Here is a 20,742-nt window from a genome sequence, read left to right as displayed (position 1 = left end):
GATTCCAAGTGCCAAACAGGACAAACATAAGTGCAATGGGGGCACTGGTGCCCTCAGAGAGTCATCCATGATGAAGGGCAAAGCACAAAAGCATGTCTGATGTAGTACTCCCATGCATCCTTGCCTGTGTATGTGAAAAGTGGGAGTATGAAGAGGTGTCAGATGAAGGCCTGCAAAGGCCGTGTGCCAGGGGCTCCTGACGCCCCTCAGGGGAGCTGGCAAGTGCCACGATCCAGAGCAGAGCAGAGGAAAGCTGGCTGCTGTCCTGCAGTGAGTGCTCATGCTCGGCATTGCCTCCCCTGAGACTGAAGCAGGAGCAGGAGCTGCTCTCACCTCCCTGCAGAGCCGGGCTGAGTCACCCCATCCTCTGTCAGTGCTCTGCTGTGGCATGATTTTCATCCTGGCTATGCCCTGACCATAAGCAAGGCAGCTGAACTGTACCCAGAAGTGACTTTCTAAAACAGAATATGGGTGCAGATGTAGTCAATTCCTCAAACTAGGTGAGAGGCATCCTGACTGTGGGGGAAGTGCAAACAAAAATGAAAGATCTTATCAGTTCCCTAAAGCACTCTGTGATTTAAGGTCAGTTGGAAAAGCATTTTGAAACTTGCAAACAGAAAGTGACAGTGGACTGCAAAATGGTATCATTAAAATAGCAGTAACAGGATATAGAGGCAGTTCCTGTTGGGAATGCCTTTCCTCTCCACAGCTGAGGGAATCTCAGAAAGCAGCATTTTCCCCACAACAATCTGCTCACATATTGCATCCATACCGGTTCAGGAGAAGTCCTTTTAAAGAGTAGATCTCAGATTTCAATTCATTAATATTCTGTGACTCCAGAATCCAGTTGGTGGAAGTTGTGGCCTAGAATGTGAAAGACAAGACATAAAGATCAATATCTGAACTGGAAGATAGTTCACCAATGTCACTTTTTCCTATGTTGTCCTACTTCCATCTGGGAATTTCAAGTCCTGGGGATAACATACATAAGCTCTTATCACTTAAAATCTCCCTGACTTGAGAAAAACAACTTCCACACTACAAAGTACTTGAACAGATCCCCATGATGACCAGAAATAATAATTATCTCAAGGTGCTAAGACTATTCAATATTTGCTTTGTGTTTGGGAGACTAATTAATCTTGTCTCCAATCTTGCACAACCATAGCTAAAGCATCTCAAAGGGACATTTCTCTTTTCAGGAGGCCAGCACTTGTGAGAATTCAGGCACAGCTGGGCCCACACTGGATGTTTTCTACCAACAGATCAGACAGAGAACAATACACAGAGAGATAAACCAAATCATTTGGCACTGACCTAGTGAATGATTTCTAGAGAAGAACTAGAACTAGGATCCTGAACAGCACTGGGAGTTGCACTGAATCAGGTCCTTTACTCTTTCATGTGACTGAACTTAGATGAGGCAACAGATTCAAATATTATATATTAACAACTGTTTTAAAACCTCATTTCTACTGAATCACAAAAGAAAGAATCAATTATCTGCACTATGTGGCATTTAGAGGTAGGCTGATAAATACATACTTGAAAGTTGCAAAAATTTTCCCTACTTGATCTGAAGACTTAGATCTGTGCTTGAGTTACCAGGTCTTATCTCCAGAAGCAGCTGGACTAGGCACTGTCCCTCAGATATTTCAAGGCAACGAATGCAGTTTTGTGGGGAAAGATGGTGAGTAACTCATGGAAGCCTGGTACAGCTGCCACCAGAATTGCATCAGAATTGCCATGGGATATCAGGCAGAAATTAGAGTAACTGAGGATAACATGCTGCAGACAATACTTTTGGCACTCTTTCTTTTAACTCTTTTGGGAACTTGAGAAACAGGAGTTTTCTAAACACAGATCATGGTCTGTGGTTATCCCATCCTTTTGCTCCAGTAATTCCTGTTGCCATGAGACCAAAGAATACTCATGCCTGGCACTCCCCACAGTAATTTCTACTAAAAGCCATTAGGAACAAACACATTGGTGAGTATCACTGCAGAGATAGTTCTAATAAATTCCCCACCAAAGGAAGCCAGAACTGGAATAACACAAAACTTCTCCTCAGCAGTTCCCACTAGATGTAGCCAGAACCGCTTGTTCCTACTTACTCTTAAACAGCCTCGAGCTCCTGCAGAGTAACCCCAGAGCCAGCACTGCTCACAGCAACTTCTGGCCTTCAAACCCAAAGGGCTGGGAGAGGCTCAGGCTGTAGGAGCTGTGTAACACACAGATGCATTCCCTCAGGATTCACACTCCCAGCCCTCAGACAGCAAGAATCCAGGAGCCACTGTTCTGGCTTTCTAAGACCTTGAAAGCTACAGCAGCACATTAACAAGGGAGTGATTTCCACTCACTGGCCTGCAAAGGACTCAAATTTCCAAAACACATATGGTGCCAGATGCCTAGGATTTAGAAATAAAATCTGACATCTGGGGCTTTTTAGCCAGTCTCTTTAAAAACAGTTGTAGAAAATTCAAGCCTTGAATTTTTATGTACGTTTTTTAATTACTTAAAGTCCCTCTTTTTAATTTTTTACAGCATGCCAGTAGGAATTTGAAAAGCAGATAGAAAAACTTACATTACAGCTGAGAAAACACAGTTTTTTTTCTTTGGTTTGTGGGGTTGCCCAAGTTTTTCTTTGTACACATGAGGTTTAGATATCATAACAATGTGTGCTACCATTTCAGTGCAGGGGGTAGAGAGGGGGGAAGGAAAACTTCTTCAAGGCTCTCTAAACCACCAAGACTTACGGCCTTTTTCCTTCTTAAAGCTCAACATGTGTTCTTAATCTTAACACTTAAGACCTGAAAACAGTTTTCCAATTTCCGGACTGGCTCCAGGCCACTGTCAGGCCACAGATCCCAAGGAAAATTGAAGCACAGTGTTGTGACCATAAAGTGGCTTTCATGCTTGCGTTTACAGCTGTGCCACTGAAGGATTCCTCCTGCACAGTGTGCACAGAGTCAGCTCTGGCCCACCTCTTACACACCATCCAAGGGTGTGCATGGGATTCAAGTGTGCTAGGGGGAGAAGACAACTGCTCCTGCTACAGGTCAAGGGCTGTAACACTGCCTGAAAGATTTCACAGGAAAATCTCCCTGGACAGAGAACACCACAAGATAACTGTGAACAATCTGGGCTTTGAACAACCCAAGTTTGTGAGGCAAAGGAAGACTTCATCTCCGTGTGACTGCCTCACACATCTGCATGTTACTGGCTGATAGAATGCTTGGGCCAATGGTTGCAAAGTACTTTGGAGTAAAGCACTAATTCTCACTGCCAGAAAGAAAATCAATTTCGGTTAAAAGTGGTTACTTTATTTACACATGTAACAACACAAACTAGTCAGAATGGATGGTTTTATTGCCAAGGTCAAGTCAAGAGTCAAGGGGAATGGGTCACTGTGTGTCATTAACAGGGCTGTAATGGGGCAACCTGTTACACTCAGCTGACCAAAATCATTGAAACAAGAACCCAAATAGTAAGAATGTTTGGCCATTACCTGGATCTGATCAAGTGACTTTAAATAGTCTTTCAAGTGTATGCCTGGCTGAGCAGGATGAACAGAGTACAGGAGAAATACAAACGTGTAAAATTACATATTACACACACAAAAAAAAAATCTCTGCACAACTGTCTTTGCCTCTTTTGGTCAGTGGACTAACCCCCCAGTAATTTCATCTCAGATGCAGCACCACAAATACAGAGCTGAAAACAGATCTGAGGCCTCAGACACACGAGCTTCATCCAAAACTACACAGTAAAGCCCTCTCCAAAATCAGATGTATTTCAGTGAGTACCAAACTCATATCCAGTGCTCTAACCACACCACCCATGAAGAAGACAGATGCAGAGAAACTGTTTGGGGACATGGCAGAGCTAATGGCTGGGTTGTGAACCCAATAGGTGCTTCCCATGTGTCCACAAAACATGCATGCTACAAAACTGGTGATACTCTAAAGCTGAAGAGTTGGATGCTGGTACCTTAGAAGCAGCCAGTTCTTGGGTGAGCTCTTGGATTTTCTGTTGCTGCTGGATTAGCAGCTCCTGGACAGCTGCTAAGGTTGTCTGTAACTGAGTCACTGTAAGGGAAAAAGCAGAAGAGTTGAACTGAGATACATCCACATGTACACACTCACCCACGCCTTTCCTGCTGTCTAGCTACAAAGATGCCTCTATTCGTACTATATTTAATTTATCTATGCCCGCCTGCTCACTTTAATCCATATGATTTATTTGCACTGTGGGTAATCTACCTGCACTGCATCTAACCTCCAGTATTTCTAGTTTATCTTTCCATTGTATAGATGTCTATAGCCCACAGTATATCCGTCTAAAACCTCTCCCTTTTAATTATATTGGTTTATGATTTGTACATCTCCCTGAACTTCCACAATGTTTGTATCATTTATCTATCTCGGGGCTCTTGCAGGCAAACACTGGGGCTAGCTCCACTCTGGGAAAAGGCTGCTCTCAGGGTTGACCTTAGGGTAACATGAGAAATAAAAGATGCTTTTCCTCTCACTCTTCAATGAAAAGTGAAATTAGCATCCTCCTATTCTCAACCTACCACTCCTTCAACCACAATATCTTTAATAAACTTACTGCTGAAAATTATCATTTTTTTCATCCCAACTGAATATACTTCGCACTTTTCCCCTTTTATTTCAAGACAGCACCCTGTATTCCTGTCCTACACCCCAGAAAACACTGAAGAACTTCTGCTGGACTCCAGCTTCAGCTGTAGAACTTTTTCTACTTTGGCACTTTATCCAAAGCTTCCAGGGAGTAAACAAGCTGATAAAATAAATAAAATTAAAAACTCTATTGGTGTGACAGGTAACAGCTAATCCAGACCATCATTAGGGCATCAGGCAATGAACAGACACCCTATAGAGTCAATAACATAGAAGGTGGCTAAGGTCAGAGAGGCACAGTAATTACAGACTCTCCTGACCCTTCCTCGGATTTTCAGATGGAAGGTGGGGAGAAACCACTGAAAAAAAAAAGCCCCTGAAAACATCAGAGAAGCAGAAATTAAAAATGAACTTTACAGCCCTCCGAAAGGCTGTCATTTTATTCCCCTTATTAATATTCTGAGGTTGGGAGCCTTTCCGTAAAAACATAATTAATTGAGGCCGTGCCGACAGTAAACAAGCAATTTCAAATTAAACCGAAATGACGGCGGCTTCATTTGCAAATGTGAACAGATTCTCAGAGCAGATAAATGAAGTCACCACATAAAGTGGAGATGGAGGGAAAGAAAAGGGTGGGGGTCTTGGCAGAATGGAGGATACAGGGAGAAAAGCTTTGAGGGGTGAATTGATGGAGTCATTAATCTTTACCTGTCTGTGTCACACTGCCACTCATCTCAGAAATGTTTGACTCAATCCTCTGAAGTTGTTTCCTGTCTTCTTTGCCTCCCATGATGAGAGGGACCAGGTATTTCTGCATGGAGTACAGAAACTTTTTCAGGAAACAGGGATGTGCAAAGCACTATTCCTAATCCACCAGAAACATCCTCAAATCCCAACCCCCAAATCTCAGCCTTTATCACAGAGCCAGTGATCATTTATCCACACATCTGGCTGAGAAAAGAAATTCCCTCCACAGTAGGTATAAAAAGAAGTTGCAGAAGAGGAGTTTTGTGGTTACATTTGTCTGGGTGCTGAAAACCAGCTCCTAAGTCTGAAGGCAGCTACAAAATCTGCCTTATTTCACCATTGCAGAGAGAGGGTGGACTGGATATAACAGCTCACAACTCTCCTCTAGCTTCCATGGAACCTTCTGCAGCCTCATCCTAGGAACAGAATGTGCTTCAACAAGAGCATACACAATGGAAATTACCTTATTTCTAGTAGTTCAAGATCCACAGCTAAAAACTAGTTTGCTTGCCACTTTTTGACTCTGCATTTTCATGCTAAGTGTCTACATTTCTGAAATATACGAATGGCAGTACCAGTGAGAACAGAGATGCTTCACCAGCTTGGAACCAACACGATCATTTGGACACAAGCAGCAGAACATGTTTGTCTCGGAGTACAGTGCAGGAGTAGCAAGGGACATATTACCTTGTAGAGCTGGTGGAATCCAAAGGCAATTCCTGCCATGATGATAGCCAAAGCCCCATAATCTCGCCATCTGGAGCCAGGGGGACCTGAAAGTTAGAATCAAGAAATAATTATAGTCAGAACTGCAGGTGATAACATTTTTGTACATCCATTTTATCAGAGAAAAGAGTAATGATTAACACACAGTGTGCAGGCCTTTGGCTGAGGACATTTAAACATCTGGCCAAACCTCTGGCATTGACTCTGGTCTTGCAGTGTCACAGGGAGAGAAATCACAGGAACAATTAAAGAAGGTCCATCAAGCTCTTTTGCCCTACTCTTTCCTTGTAGAAGACACTCTGAACCAGGTAACTGTCTCTGGGCTGGTACTAGCTAAGGTTAACTCCTTACCTGAATACCTATTGTTCTCCACTATCATAATTTTCGAAAATGGGGACAGAGCCAGAGACCCAGAAGAGTGCAGGAGAAAGGAAAGAAGGGAGTGTTTTAAGAAAGACGAGAAATCTACCAGGGCAATAAATGGGTTTATGAAAACTGTGTCAGCAATTATGGACCATTTCAATGAGGAAGGATCCAGTGTCTTTCAAGCTTAAATTACAAATAGGGACCAAAGCATAAAAAGAGCAGAGAGAAAATATGCAATTAAATATCTACAGAGAGAGGTAAAGAAGTTGATAAAAGCTTGAAATATTTAACACACAATTGTGCACAGAAGCTTAGAGGCTCCACAGAGGAAAGTGAAGATATGGTATGCCCTGCTCCTTCAGCAGAATCAGAAGACACCGGTAGTTTTCCACCAGCCTTATCCTGTCACCTCCCTCGCAGTTCCCTGAACGAACCTTCTACTGCCCCCGGGTTTCTTTAATAATAAGGAGGATGCAGAATGATCTGCCTGAAGTTCAATGGCAGATGTGGGCAGAACTGGCATGATGGGAGACTGGTGTGGTCTCCAAATCTACATGTGACTAGAATGTCTCATTGTGTTCTCCAAAGTCTCAATTTAGGAGGCTTAACTGGCTGAAATGGGTGGCCTCTGGTCTTTCTGCTTTGCTCACCTACTGCCATTTTGCTTGTTGCTGAATTCTTCCACAGGCATTTCATTCCAAAAGTTACCCCTCATCCCAACACTTAGGGTCTAGAGTATTTGGGTCTGACTCCCAAATACTGGCACTCAGAGCTTCTTGCTACGTTTTAGGACACAGCGCCTGAAATTATCCTCTGGCTAGAAATCTGAACAAATTAAGGCATCTCTGTCAGAAACTGGTGAATAGTGTCACCAGGAGTATTTTGGGTTGCTGCAGTTGCAGTTTTGGAGCTTAGGCACATGATCAAATTATCATAACTTTTTAACTTAATGAGTTAACACACGTCAGCTAAGCTGCAGTAACTGGCTGTGTACATGTCAGGATTTAAAATGATCTCTTGCTAATCTTGCTGTGAACCCCAGCAATCCATCCCACTTTCCCCTCTGAGCTGTGCCCCCACTGTCACTTCTGGTACCTGAAGTCTCTTGGTTGTGCCGTTCTCTCCCTTAAAATTCTGACTAAAAACATCCTTCTATGACAACACAGTTTGTTCCAGGCTGAGCTGCTTTTGTACAGGATTAATTATCTCAAGGGTCTGTGAATCCTGCCCACGGCTGTCCTTGATGGGCTGTCCCAAACTCCCTCCCAGCTCCACTGACCTCCGAGCAGGAAGGAGACACACCTGTAGGAATCCATCTGCTTTGCCCTTTCACCTCACTCATCTCTCCCTCCATTCCTGTAATGCTTGAGCTAAGAACATTTTATTGCCCCCTGGTTTTCATTATTAATGAAAAGGGACCAGAATGATCTTTCCTAAAGTTCAGAGAGTCTATAAAGACAAGAAGCTGAAATGCCATTTTACTCATTTTAGAGATGTGTGAAATCTGTCTTGTGACAAAAAAAAAAAAAGTGAGGGGGATGGAGAGAAGAAGTGAGCAAGTGAGGGACACAGTGAAGGCTCTTCACTGACCACAGCAACTTCACAATGTTACAAAGAATGTCACAGCTCTGCCTAAAATCCACACTCAACCTTTCTTCTTCTCTGCAATTCTCTAATCTGAAGAGAGGTTTAGGAGTTTCTCTGTTTTAAGCTCTGTGTTCATACTGACTGTTTGCATATCCTCAATTTCTTCACTTGTAAAATAAATAAAATTCAGAAAAAGTGAAAAAGCACTGACAGCCCAGTTACTTTAGGCACCGCAGAAGTAACAAGCCATTCTACTAAGAGACCTTCAAAAGTTGAATGGAAGGGACACAGATGTTTTCTCCAGGAATAAATCTGTGGTTTTGCTAAACATATTTAATTTCTCCAGCAGTCACTGTAAATTGCATTTCCAGAATAAACCCTATTTTTAAGATCCCCCTTCACCTAAGAATTAACTTTCCTAACAGCAACTAATTAGGCCTTCTGCATCCAACTTAAGGTCAGTTCTGCTAGTATCCACATTTAAAATTGAGGAAACTAATGCTGGAAGAGGAGATTTTTCCAAAAGAAAACAGTGAATCCATGAAAAGGTGTTGGGGGAAAAAAAAAAAGTTTGGATTTTAGTTACCATTTTTAATTGTAAGAGGAAACAGTCTGTATTCTATAGGCTTCCACATAATGAAGACACAAGGATGAGAAAAGAAAATCCAAATGGCAAGAAAAAAGTCACTGGAGCAGGTGTAAAATCTGCACAAACCCACATAGATGGTGCCCACAAATACCATGGGGAACAACACAAACAATACCTGGATAATAAACAATAACCTGGATGATAAGCTTTGCACACCTTGCTCAGAAACTCCCCTGAGTTTGCTTGTAATTATATGGGCTAGAAAGGTAAAAAAAAAAAGCCAACAAAAAAAACCCCAATAAATTAATCATTTAAATATTTAAAGTGAGACTTTTGTCCTCACTGCTGGATTAGTGAATTTCATAACACCAATAGCAGACAGCCCTGTTTTTTTACTGGGGGTTCATTTTAGAGCATGTTTAAACTAGTCAGATTGAGTGATGCTTCCAGCAACTAATCGCATGTCAAATAAAAGATATTTTATGTAATAAATTACTGCTACAAGTAATTCAAATGTCATTTATCAGTTTTATTATCAGTCAGGCAAAGTCTTGTTTCTCTATATTAATCAAATTCAAGCTTTCTTTAAGCTTTTTTTTTAAGCAGTTTTGACACCTCTTGGCAAAAGTACAAACTGGAGAAAAGGAATTACTACTCCAGAACAAGAGGAGAAGTAGTAGAGATGGTATTGACCTAAAATACTAGAAATTTAATTATTGTCTCTTTCCCAAAAAAGAGAAAAAAAGTAGAAAAATACTTTCTCTTCAACCAAACCCAGAAGGGGTTCAGCATACAAGACCTATGCTACTCTGATGGCTTACAAGTGTGCTTTTTTTCTTGTTAACTCTTCAAGATTTACGAAGTATGTACACAAATTACAGGTACTTCCAATAAAACATCAGAAAATTAAGTTCAATTGTATAAAAGGAAGTACTTAAGTGGCATGAATTTAAGCAAAAGGACAAACTGTGATGGCAACAGCAGGAGATCCAGGAAGCAAATTACAAAGGGGTACCCAGGATTTATTGCTGTGACTCACAGGAGTGGGCACCTTACACTGGCATTACTGATCGTCAGCTTGGCTGTTGCTTCATTCCCGTTGAAGAAATGCTTGAGATGGTTCTGAACCATCCTGAACTTCTGTACTACTCACAAGTGGAACACTGAAGGGAAGATTAACTCTTTCAGTACTGGGTTGAGATAAGAGTTACCTGAATGAGCAATGGACAGCACCAAGAGGGATCTGGCCCTGCTTCTACAGGCAGACAGCAGATTTTGCTTTCCTGGCATTTTCTCTGGACTATAGCAGACAGGAATTAGCTCAGGAAGCAGAATTCAGCCCTAGAAGCACCTATACAATACACAGCCAGCAACACAACACAACAGCTAGAAATACTCCATTCTTAGCCCAATACTATCACAAAAGTTTCCATCTCAAACTGTGCCAAACCAGAGCAGCTAAAAACACAGAAAGCAAGCATTGTCTCCAGCAATAGCAAACCTGTGCCATAAACTAATAAACACAGCTCTAAGTGGAGTGTTACATCAGTCAATATCTGCCATAGAGCTGTTTAAGAGCAGCAACAAAATCCTATTCTTTATACTTGGCAGGTAAGTGAAGTGATTTTCAAACTACTAGACACACATGTGAGCTGAACAGCTTCATTTGATGGATTTTTAATGGTGTGCACTTTGGTTTTTATTGTTTGGAGCTTAGATACTTTTTTGCGAGGTTTGTTTTAAAATGCAAATATATATGTAAATTTTGAGTCTACACAGATTATGTTGGGACTCTAAAATTTCTTTGAGAGTGTATTTTGTACACAAAAATCATACAATCACATCTACATAGTCTACACAGAATTTCTGCTGTCACACCTCAGATTATTTAAGATCAGAGTTAAAAGTTTTCCAAGTCTTAGAAGGTAAAACTGAGTCCTGTGTTGGCAAAGTACTTTCCTGATGTCCTTATGGTGTGTCAGAATCTAATTTGCACTGACGATCCAGCTTCAGGTCAAGAGGTGTCACAGGCTGGTATGGATGACATTTGTAGACAGTGATCATTTGTATCTCATTTTCCTTGTGTAACATGATCTTGTCACAGGCATCAACAGCCACCAAGTGCATTCAATGTAACATTTGGTGTCCCATTCTGACACAAAGTGTGTGATCAGTGGAACTGAAATCCGGGATGCGGCACAGGAATCTGTGAAATCACTGCAGAAATCACAGCAGAGAGCAATTGGCAGCAGGGTATTTCTCCAAGTGGCACTTACTGTACACCACGGGGTGAGGAGGCTGTGCTGGCACTGGCTGTGTGGAAGGACCTGGGGACTGTGGCTCATCCGTGCTTGTGCCTGACTGCTGGAAAGCCAGGTCGATTTCTTCATCTGTCAGGCCTGGGGGAGCAGAGGAAATGAAATCAGTTTAGCACCTTTACCCACTTTATGCACACATAATTAAATTCTCAAGCCAGGCAGAACCTTTTCAAGCTGCAAAGAATTTTGGCACTGACTTGAGCAGTAATGCCTCCCCAATTTTGGATTCACTGGAATGTCTCCCTCTCACTTTCTCTGTTGCAATTTAACCTTAAGCGACAGAATATTAGCCTCAACGCTGCTTCCAAATGTGGCTCATTCAATTTCCTTAATTTATCCTTGAGTTTATTGCTGCTTTTGAAGTAGCTTTCTATTGCAATTCTCCATTCTTCCCCCGAAAAAAAGATACCATCAACTGCAAATGTGGCTCATTTTAATCTGTAATGGTGTAAAAAAAAAAAAGAGGGGAAAAAACTAACAATAATGCATGAAAACAGACAGGGAAACAAAAAACTAATTATTGGGTTAGACGACTAATTAGTCTAGATCGTTTCCGAAGACGGGAATAATTTGCTTTATTTTATGACAAATGCAGAAATAAAAAGAAAAAAAATCAGGACTGACTGTGATTAGTATGAATGGGACACAGAATGTAAGGAGGAAATAAAACTATAACAAAACAGATCAAAACAAGGCCAAGACCAACTTTCAGCTGAGCATTGCCCCAGCCCATTGGTGCACGATTAGATTGCCCCAGGGCAGCCTGGTTTTCATTTCACACAGAGCTGGAGTAACACTGCACACATGGGACGTTGCTGCAGTGACTCCTGCCATCAGGAAACACCAGGACGACCATCTGTAATTGGCCACAACATATGGAAAGAATTTGGCCAACAAGGGGGAGAAGAAAAGCAGCTACAGGATTCACAATGACCAGCATCTCTGAAGAAGGAAGCACAGATGGATTATTTTTTCCAACAGGAGAAAACATGCTCTAGGAAAAGAATTTGGTACTCAGATGGCAACCATGAAGTGGGAGCTGGACAGCCGTGCATCATTTGTTGTGTTACTCTCCTGCACAGAAGCACATAAAAACCTCGTGTCCCTGCTACGAGGAACACGTGAAGGGATTCGGGACCTTCCACCACACATCCAGTGCATGCAGAAACACTCAGAAAGGCACGAAGTGAAAATACGGATTTAAGGAAAGAGATTTAGAAGATAAGAGGCAGACCACTTGATTCTCACATGATTCTTGCAGGGAATGAATACAGTGATGAAAATGGTATGAACAAGAGAGCATTGGGGAAAAACTGGGGGAATACTTTCTGTCCGTCACACCTGCTCGAAATCCATAAAGCATTGCTGGTAGATGAAATTACTGAACTTAATACTTTAAGAAACCTCGTTTTTTAATATTACAGAAAGATGCAATAGAGAAAATGGTCGGGCCACTGGGCATATTAGCTAAGTTGCAAGAAATTTTTTCAGGATCTTTAACTTCACTGCATACTGGGGGGTCTAGACAGAATAATCTGTAGCATAAACAATATTGCCACAAATAAATGCATGAGCCTGTCTCAGAACTGTTATTTAATATCATAAGCACTATCACAGTGCTTGTGGTATTCAGAAGGCTTTATAACTATTAACAGATCTTCTCTCTCTTCCTGTGAGTGTGTGAGAAACTGTGAGTTCCTGTGAGACACTATTCATCCACTCCAGAGAACTTTAGTGATATCTCTAACAACAAAATACTGTCAGTGTAAGAAACAGTATCAGAAATTGAAAGTTCCTGATCTCTGGTCAGATTCTGTCAATCTGAAGAATCACCCCCTGACTTGTATTTGATGCGTAGCTCAAAGAGTAAGGAACCAAAACCACACCAAACAAGACTCGCAGTGAGAGTAATAAAATGCAGATAAACACAACTCAGCATATTGCTCTACTCACAAATGCAGTATTTATGGTGTCTAATACACGTTAAAAAGCAAAGTCCAATCTGTAAGAAACTGTTTTAACCAGCTACTAATTATCCAATGCAGAACCCATAAACAGATGCCAACACTGCAGATCACCAGTAACTACTGGATTTCATAAAGATGGAGACATTAGTTACTGGCTGCAAATGTGGCATTTTGTTCGATTTCCATGCAAATCTGATAATATTTAACACTTAGAAACATCAGAAGTAATGGAGGATCTTCACTTCATTCCACAAAAAGGGCAGAAAACAATGTCTGTTCTTTCATAACCATACCATATTCTCATCCTATCTGAGAAAAAAGCTGAAATCTTTTGCAAATAAAATGCACTTCTAGGATTATTCTGATTTAGCCAGCTAGGGACAAATATCACTGTTTCCATTTAAACCCTGCTGTGCTGTGAAGAAGAAGCTGATGTCAATGATAGAATGATGGGAAGCCTTTCACATTGCAATTCCTGGTTTGAGTAGTACAAATTAGAATTGTTACTACTACCCTGGACTATTGTGCTGCCTTCTGAAGTGGTCCTTGCCATGGTATTAGTGGCAATAAACAAAAGAACATCACAACTAAATCCCTTCTTCATTATCAGAGGAGAAGACTGGGTTTGCCTGGAAAACCTCTTCGTTCATCTGGACAAGATGCTTTTAAGGCCTTGTGATCTTGGCCTCAAGATCAAGGGAGTCCTGGAGCTGATTCTTTAAGCATATATATGGAGTAAGTCTGCATAGTGGACACCCTCCAGTAATGACAAGTCATCTCTGCACTCAGAAATCTACCTGTCTTCATGCTGGTCATTTCTCACACACAGCAACGAAAATGGACAAGATATTCTAAAGCTCTCCTCAGGCAATTATGGCCAACTCATCACATTTCCCTTTGGAATGATTTTTTTTGTTTGTTTTTTCAAATTCACCACCTATGTATGCACACAGTATGAATTTTCCATGCCCAAATTATTCAACTTGGATATACTCATTACATACAAAAGTGTGAATTTCTAAACCAGATCTAAGTGTCATCTGTTCCAACACCTCATCTTGCTTTATTTTATCACAGCCCTATCAGTGCACTACATGAAAAAGTATCAATGTTCATTCATTGTTCTAATCTAGCAGGAAATTGGCAACCCAAAAATAATACCATTGCCCTTGGATGCAAAAGCAGTGTCACAAAAACTGGGGCTTTGTGTCTAGCATAGCTCTTGAACAAGTATCTCAAGAAAATCACCTCAGCTGAACAGTGGAATTGCTCTAAATCCACTTTCCACCACTTTGGAAAACAAACATTTTCGTTGTTCTGCGGCTGCAGTGAGATCAAGTCCATGCAGAATGCAAAAGGTTAAAAGGAACAATAAAGGAAACTGCCAATTGTAAGTGAATTATATTTGGCTTTGAAAGCTGAGCCACGGCTATATTATAAAAGGCATCTCTTTGCGTTGTTTACCATCACCCTGACTAATGCAGACCTTTTTTTTGTTTTAAATAATCTCATGCAAATTAGACACACACTTCCTTCCAGTTGATTGCTATCTGCAAGGAATAATCTAACCGCAGAGGGTACTGAGCAAGGACTGAGCTGAGGAGAAGGATGCACGGAAACATCTTCAGAGCCCCACAGAATGCAAACCTGTTCCCTGCCCCCAACCATCCATCTCATTCCTCTACAGCGCCACAACCATTGCAAGGAATTACTCATAATTTTCACAAAGCTTTAAAAATTCCTTTTCAGGCTTCAGGGTGTTGATTTGAATAATCCAGCACCCATGACTGTTTTGCACTCAAAGGCTCTTGCTGACCCTCTTTTTCGATCATTACTGCTGCCACTCAATTCGCAGGCATCACTCAGCCTCTGCAGTCAAACACAGAAACAGAGCAAGTCAGAGAATGAAATGGGCTGGCACAAGCATCTCTTGGTGCCTGCACCTCGGCTGTTGTATAAAGAACTTTTAAGACTTGGCTGTCTGTTTATGTCCTTTTATAATATCTCTTACTTTTTAAGGACCTCATGTACATCAAAATACTGTTCCTCTTATGACCACTCTGAAGTAGAGGAGTACTTACAGTACTGTTACCCATATTTCACAGATGAGGAAGAGGTGAGATATTCAGACAAGAGAAGTGCTCCAAGGTCAGAACTGTACCTCTGGCAGACAGAAAATAAAACTCAGGAGATGTGAGTTTTACCTATTTTCTGTCAAAACACAGTAACAATAATTGGAATAAAAAACCCTTCCATTAATTTAACTAGATAGGCCACTGCTTTTTCTTCTTCTGATGCAGGCTCTGACACATTAGTGACAGCCCTTTTCCAGTCCTATGCACTTAAAATACATTTTTCTTCATTAAATTCCTCCTTGAATTGCTCAGTCCAGTAATTCACACAAGATTTTCACAACCTGAAGGCTGTATCAGTTTTGGGGAGACACTTCTGCTTAGGTGAAATTAAGAATTCTGCCATAATAAGGAAAAGTGGTGGGAGAAAACTCAGTTCCTTTGTGGGTTTCCAAAGCCAGCTTTATCACCACTGTAGGAGACCACCCACCCCTCGGCAGGGACAAAAGGCAGGAGAAGGTGTGGGGCAGGGGGTGGCAGCTGCTGGGTTTTCCCACACACACTTTCTATTAAGGAGAAAACAAAGTAGGACAGGACAACTTGTTCAGCTACACCAATCTACGTGACCACCTGAAGTCAGTGCCTCGTATCACACAACTGAAAGGAAGATCTGCTGGTCGGTACCCTGAAATGACATTACACTTCTGTTCCTGGAAGCCACTGAGTCAACTCTGCTCAGAAAAAACATGGCCACATTTTAAAAGAATCATCATAAAATCCTTCTGGGATCTGATCCAGACTAATGATTCCACCTGTTCAGTCAGTTACGTGCAGTGCTGGGTGACTGTTATCAAATCTGTCTCCTACGTCCTACTCTGTGCTTAGCTGAATGCATTTCAAAAAGGTCAAAAAGGCAAAGTCTCCTGATCCATTTTCTTCCACACATGGTCATTTATGAGGTTGAGCCCAACCCAACATTTGAATAAAACCTAAGGTTTCAGAAACATCACTATGGTATTTTTTTCCTTTGATTTACACCGAGACACTGCATTTGAATGTAAACATCCTGCTATTGCACTTCCAGCTCAAACTTTAGTAAAGGGACACACACATCAAGGGGACACGGACTGGTCTCGACTGCCAGGCTGAAAAATGCAGAAATAAAAGTAATTTGAAAAGTTGCTGAAAGGGCCTTGAATTCTTAAAGCTCTATTCATCTACAAGACTGTTAATTATGCAAGTGCAATCTTTCAGAAACATGATACACTTTAACCCATCAGGGTGACTAAGCAGCAATCAGAACTGATAAGGAAGGGTGCTCTAACCTCAGCTGCACAGCACTAAAATAAGGAAGGAAAATCAGACTAACAGAACAATGCTGGGAATTACACAGTGAGTCAGCCAGGAATGAAAAGGTTAAAATAAGAAAGTATTTTGGTATAACATGTATAAATAAATAAATAAACAAATACAGCAGCAGTTTCTCTTCCCAGCTAAGCTTTTTGGAGTCTCTAATAAAATGAAGTGTAATGGAGGAGAGGAGGGCAATGTCAGAGGGTGAGGGTTTGGGAGAGAGGTTGTTAAGTATCTCCCTCTCCTCAGCTGTGTTTACTCCATTTACAGGATCCCGGGTGATTGATAGACAGACAAAAGAAAAGCAAGCAGATAGTAACCCCCCCTCTGAGAGCACCAGCAAAGGGGATAACTCCTGACATCATCTACAGCCCCAAACTCTCCTTAGCCACTTGTAATTAAAAAGACAGAGCAAGATATGCAAACCAGAGAAAAAGTAAAAGAGGATTTTTTTTATTATTTATTATTAACATTTTGTTGGAACAGTAGAGTGCAATAAGGACTCTCAGAGCCGTTAAAAGTCGTCGGGTGACCTGCAGACCCCTATTTCCCAGAGCCTTGTATAAAATTGAATTTTTTAAACATAAATTACACGTAATGACGACACTGTAAAAACTAACAGTAATGGAAAGCTGTGCTGTATTTCATTAGCCTGTATTATTCCGTGCCACCTGATCCAGCCGGGCCTTGTTTATGAGTTAGTGTGTTAGCAGATGCCGATGGAAGCATTTGCTTCGACCTTGCTCTTCTCATTGGGGCATGAAATTACGACGGCAGCACCTTGATATTACAGCCATAAATACAGTAAACTGCAAATTTAAGCCAACGGCTCCTATTGTCTCTGAACATAAAGCTGATCGGTATTTATTTAAAAGGAGAACGAAAAAAAATATTATATATCACCTTGTTTATGGGTCCAGTGTCCCCCCTTCCCCTAATCTGCCTTATTCACTTGGTTAAATACTAAACAAACAAACTAAATCCTCTCTATTTTCTACTGATTAAATATTCTTATGAAATGAGTACTGTCTTCAGAAAACTGGATCAAAGTATTTTCACTCTGAATAAGGAAGGGCAAGTGACTTGCTTAGCATGTCTTGGAATGGAAGAAACAGAACAAGTTCTACAACTTTTCTTCTCAGTTTTATATATATGAGAAGTTCAAAATGGAAAATGAAAAAGGTGCTTCTGGTCACCCATTCACATTTGTGTTTAACATGTGTATACATATGAATAAGAAACGTGTTTTCTTCCAGTTTTCTATTTAAAAATGTCTCCCATGTTAATACTATTTCAAAACAAGGAGGAAAAAGACAGAAAAGAAATTGCAGTGAGGTTAATGGGAGGGAAAAAATCCATGGGATTCCTTCTCTGAGGCAGCAAGCAGCAGGGAAAATGCCTCAGTCTCCTATGGGCATTTTGGGTAAATACCCAGTGAAATTTATCAGAGGGGAAAAAATCAAACACAAAGGCAAAAGGACATTGTAATATCACAAAGCATACCACAGCATAAATCACATTACAAGTCAGTCCAAAATGTATTTCACTGGTAGTTTCAAGGCAGGGAAAATACAGTTTCACTTGTAGCAAGAGAGGTCAGGTCTTCCTCTTCTAACGTAAAGTAAGCTCCCTGCTTATATGAAGTATATTATCTCTGCTCCATATAAGAAAGAAAGAAGGAAAGAGGTACCTTCAGTGAAAGCTCCCAATACTAAGCTATACATTTGAGGGGTCAAGACACTAAGAAGAGAATTCAAGGAACAACATGCAGGCTGAAAACAGGACTCGTGCTCGGGATTCTGCAATGCCAAAATCTCAGCAGATGGAGCGCTATCACAGCCCCAACAGGATTTGGACACCTCTTTTTTGAATTAATCCACAACAAATCCTCAGGCAGCAGACAGCATAATTCAACAGGCGTCATTTCTGCTCCACAAATAGTTCAAAACAGAGAAAAAAAGGAGATAGCAACATGACTCTAAATCAGGCAAGACAGGTCCAGAAGTCCTCACCAACCTGAATTACAGCACCAGAAGTTTTGTTACAAAGCCCATTTACATTCCTACACAACAAGTATATGCAAAAAACACAGAATAAATTCAAACTTGGGTACCTTCTTCTGAAGACCTGTCTATTACAGAATCATTCTCAGAACACCATGCTCAGCAAAAAAGACAGAAGAAACAAATCTTTCTGTAACATAAATAAAAAACTCTCCTAAAAATGGAAGGAGATTTTATTTTCTCATCATCTGTGATGGTGATATTTTTATTTTTAGGTCTCTTGCCTCCAGCTTTTCCTTTCTATTATCACACGAGCACAAACACAGTATCTGATGGAAAGCCTCCTCTGAGTGGACACTGCTCGAGGACATCCACTTGTCTGCCAGAGCTGGAGACACGACGTGTGTGACTAACCTGGAAGTCAGTGTTGTCACACAGGGACACAGGACAAACCTTCAGCCAGTTCAAGCTGGGAGAGAACTACGTAAGAACAAAAACCTGTGCATATTTGAAATTATTTCAAATCCATATCTACTTGGGGTTTGGAGGCTTTGAAGACTAGGCCAGGATACCAGTTCTCAGGTAGTTTATCAGGAATAGTACATACCAGGGCTCTGACATTCGTTTAAAAGAAGTCCTTAGAGAGCAAAAAATCCAGCTAATGGAAGAGACACTACTCCAGTAACCATAGTGCTGTCGTGACTCGTTACCACAACTGACAACCTCCCTAGAAATAAGACCAGACATTCAGAGAAAACAGCTATTAGGTACACTAAACTGGTACGTTTCCAGGCACATCCAACCTGTGACCTGTAAATTCTTGCTGCTTTTCCTGCAGTGAAACACAGTGTCACAGTGATGGCTCCTGGTCCTCATTATTTGTATCACCATGCTCCTCAGAGATTCCAAAAGGTGTTCACTGGGCAGGTGTATGGTGCTAGGTGCTGTGCACACCAAGGAAGGCAGTCAGACCCAAAGCCTCCAACAATCTCTGTGAAGACAGGCCACAAAGTAAAAGCCTGCACATAGAAATGAAGTAATGTGCCCAGAGTACACATCAGGCCTATGCAATTTCCTATTAAATTGGGAACTACAACATGGAACATTCTGTAAGGGTGAAAGGATATTAATTTCTTCTACATGTTCATTTCCAAAGCAGGATAGTTTGGTACATGGCCCTTAAGAAACCCATGCACTACCATAGCTTATAAAGCTTACCACATATTTTAATAGCAACAGTGACAGAAAACATTTGTGCTTCAGTTCCATTTATTTTGTGTGAACAAAATGTATTTTGTTAAGCAGCTTCTTGAGCAATAGTAACAAAATAATTAGCCTTTGGCTACTCTTTGATCTGTGATATTATTTTTAGGAGCTTCTAAAGAGAAAGACAGAGGTGGTCTTAAATTCAAGTAAAGTAAAACACTGGCGGTACAGGAGGTTTGGTTGTGATCTACCTTTGGAACACAAATTTCAAATTGTATTTCCAAAAACTTGAACCAGCATGTCTCAAGAATTCCAGTGCTGATCCAGAAGGAGCTGACCAGGGGGGATTTGCACTCAACCAGACATTTGTTCTTTGTTACAGCCGTGGAGAATCCCCAGGCATGGTGGTGAACACAGACTGTATTAGGCCTGACCTTGCAGCCTGGCCCTTGTGTGGAACTCTGGATCAGTTCTCTGCTGATCTGGGATTACTGGACTGGGCTGGTTTGCAATTCTAGAACCTGCCACTCTTTCTGCCCAACTCGGCATTCAAACCAAAGGAATCATGTAAAAGAACAACAATTTCAAGCCATTATATAAAATTCTTTAACCAGATTTTTCAGAATATATGCAGGATGACTTAGTTTTATATATAAGAATGGGGAAATGTGTCCTGATGCACCATTTCTGTTTCTTTGCATTACTCTGGAGTTACTGATTGCCCCAAACACACTAACAAGAGCACTTCACTATTTTCTACCTCAGACAAAACCAGTCAAAGCAGCCTCTGCAGATGAAAATGAACTGCAATGTGAAGAGCAACTTGCCTCAATGCTATTCATTGCCTCTTCTACTTTAAACTTTAGAAAGGAACAAAACAAAGCCATTTGTATAGACTTACCACAGGAAAAATGATAGAAAGTGTCTATAAATGGAGTCTGAGTGTTTGAAGAACACACAGTGAAGCTCTGAACATACGGTGGGACAGGGCACACTGGACACTCCCTCTCTCAGGAAGCTGCTGTGGGGAGCCTGGACAACTCACGTAGCTACAGCTGCACGTTTTAAGAAAATGTCAAAATACGTGGAAGTGCGTATGGAAAAACAAATGGAAATATAAAGGAACTAACACTGGGTGAGGAGCCATGAACACATGCCTTTTTCT

The 20,742-nt window shown here is 41.1% G+C and overlaps 1 protein-coding gene across 1 annotated transcript in view; it reads right to left on the bottom strand.

Annotated features, from left to right (window-relative positions):
- The window catches only part of PEX14 (peroxisomal biogenesis factor 14), a 68,160-nt gene that overhangs the window by 2,530 nt on the left and 44,888 nt on the right, over nt 1-20,742 (bottom strand). Inside the window, exons 4-8 of the mRNA XM_005530492.3 lie at nt 10,935-11,057; nt 6,078-6,163; nt 5,352-5,454; nt 3,991-4,088; nt 773-864 (exon numbers count right to left, since the gene is read on the bottom strand). Of these exons, the coding sequence (XP_005530549.1) occupies nt 773-864; nt 3,991-4,088; nt 5,352-5,454; nt 6,078-6,163; nt 10,935-11,057 (502 nt within the window). The remainder of the gene's footprint in view (nt 1-772; nt 865-3,990; nt 4,089-5,351; nt 5,455-6,077; nt 6,164-10,934; nt 11,058-20,742) is intronic.

The sequence above is a fragment of the Pseudopodoces humilis genome, chromosome 24 (genome assembly GCF_049639895.1).
Source record: "Pseudopodoces humilis isolate 2021_Gansu_Grassland_sample_001 chromosome 24, ASM4963989v1, whole genome shotgun sequence".
NCBI classification, from domain to species: domain Eukaryota; kingdom Metazoa; phylum Chordata; class Aves; order Passeriformes; family Paridae; genus Pseudopodoces; species Pseudopodoces humilis.
The sequence above is the reverse complement of the archived record's forward strand: the minus strand, read 5'-3'. Positions and strand labels throughout refer to the sequence as shown.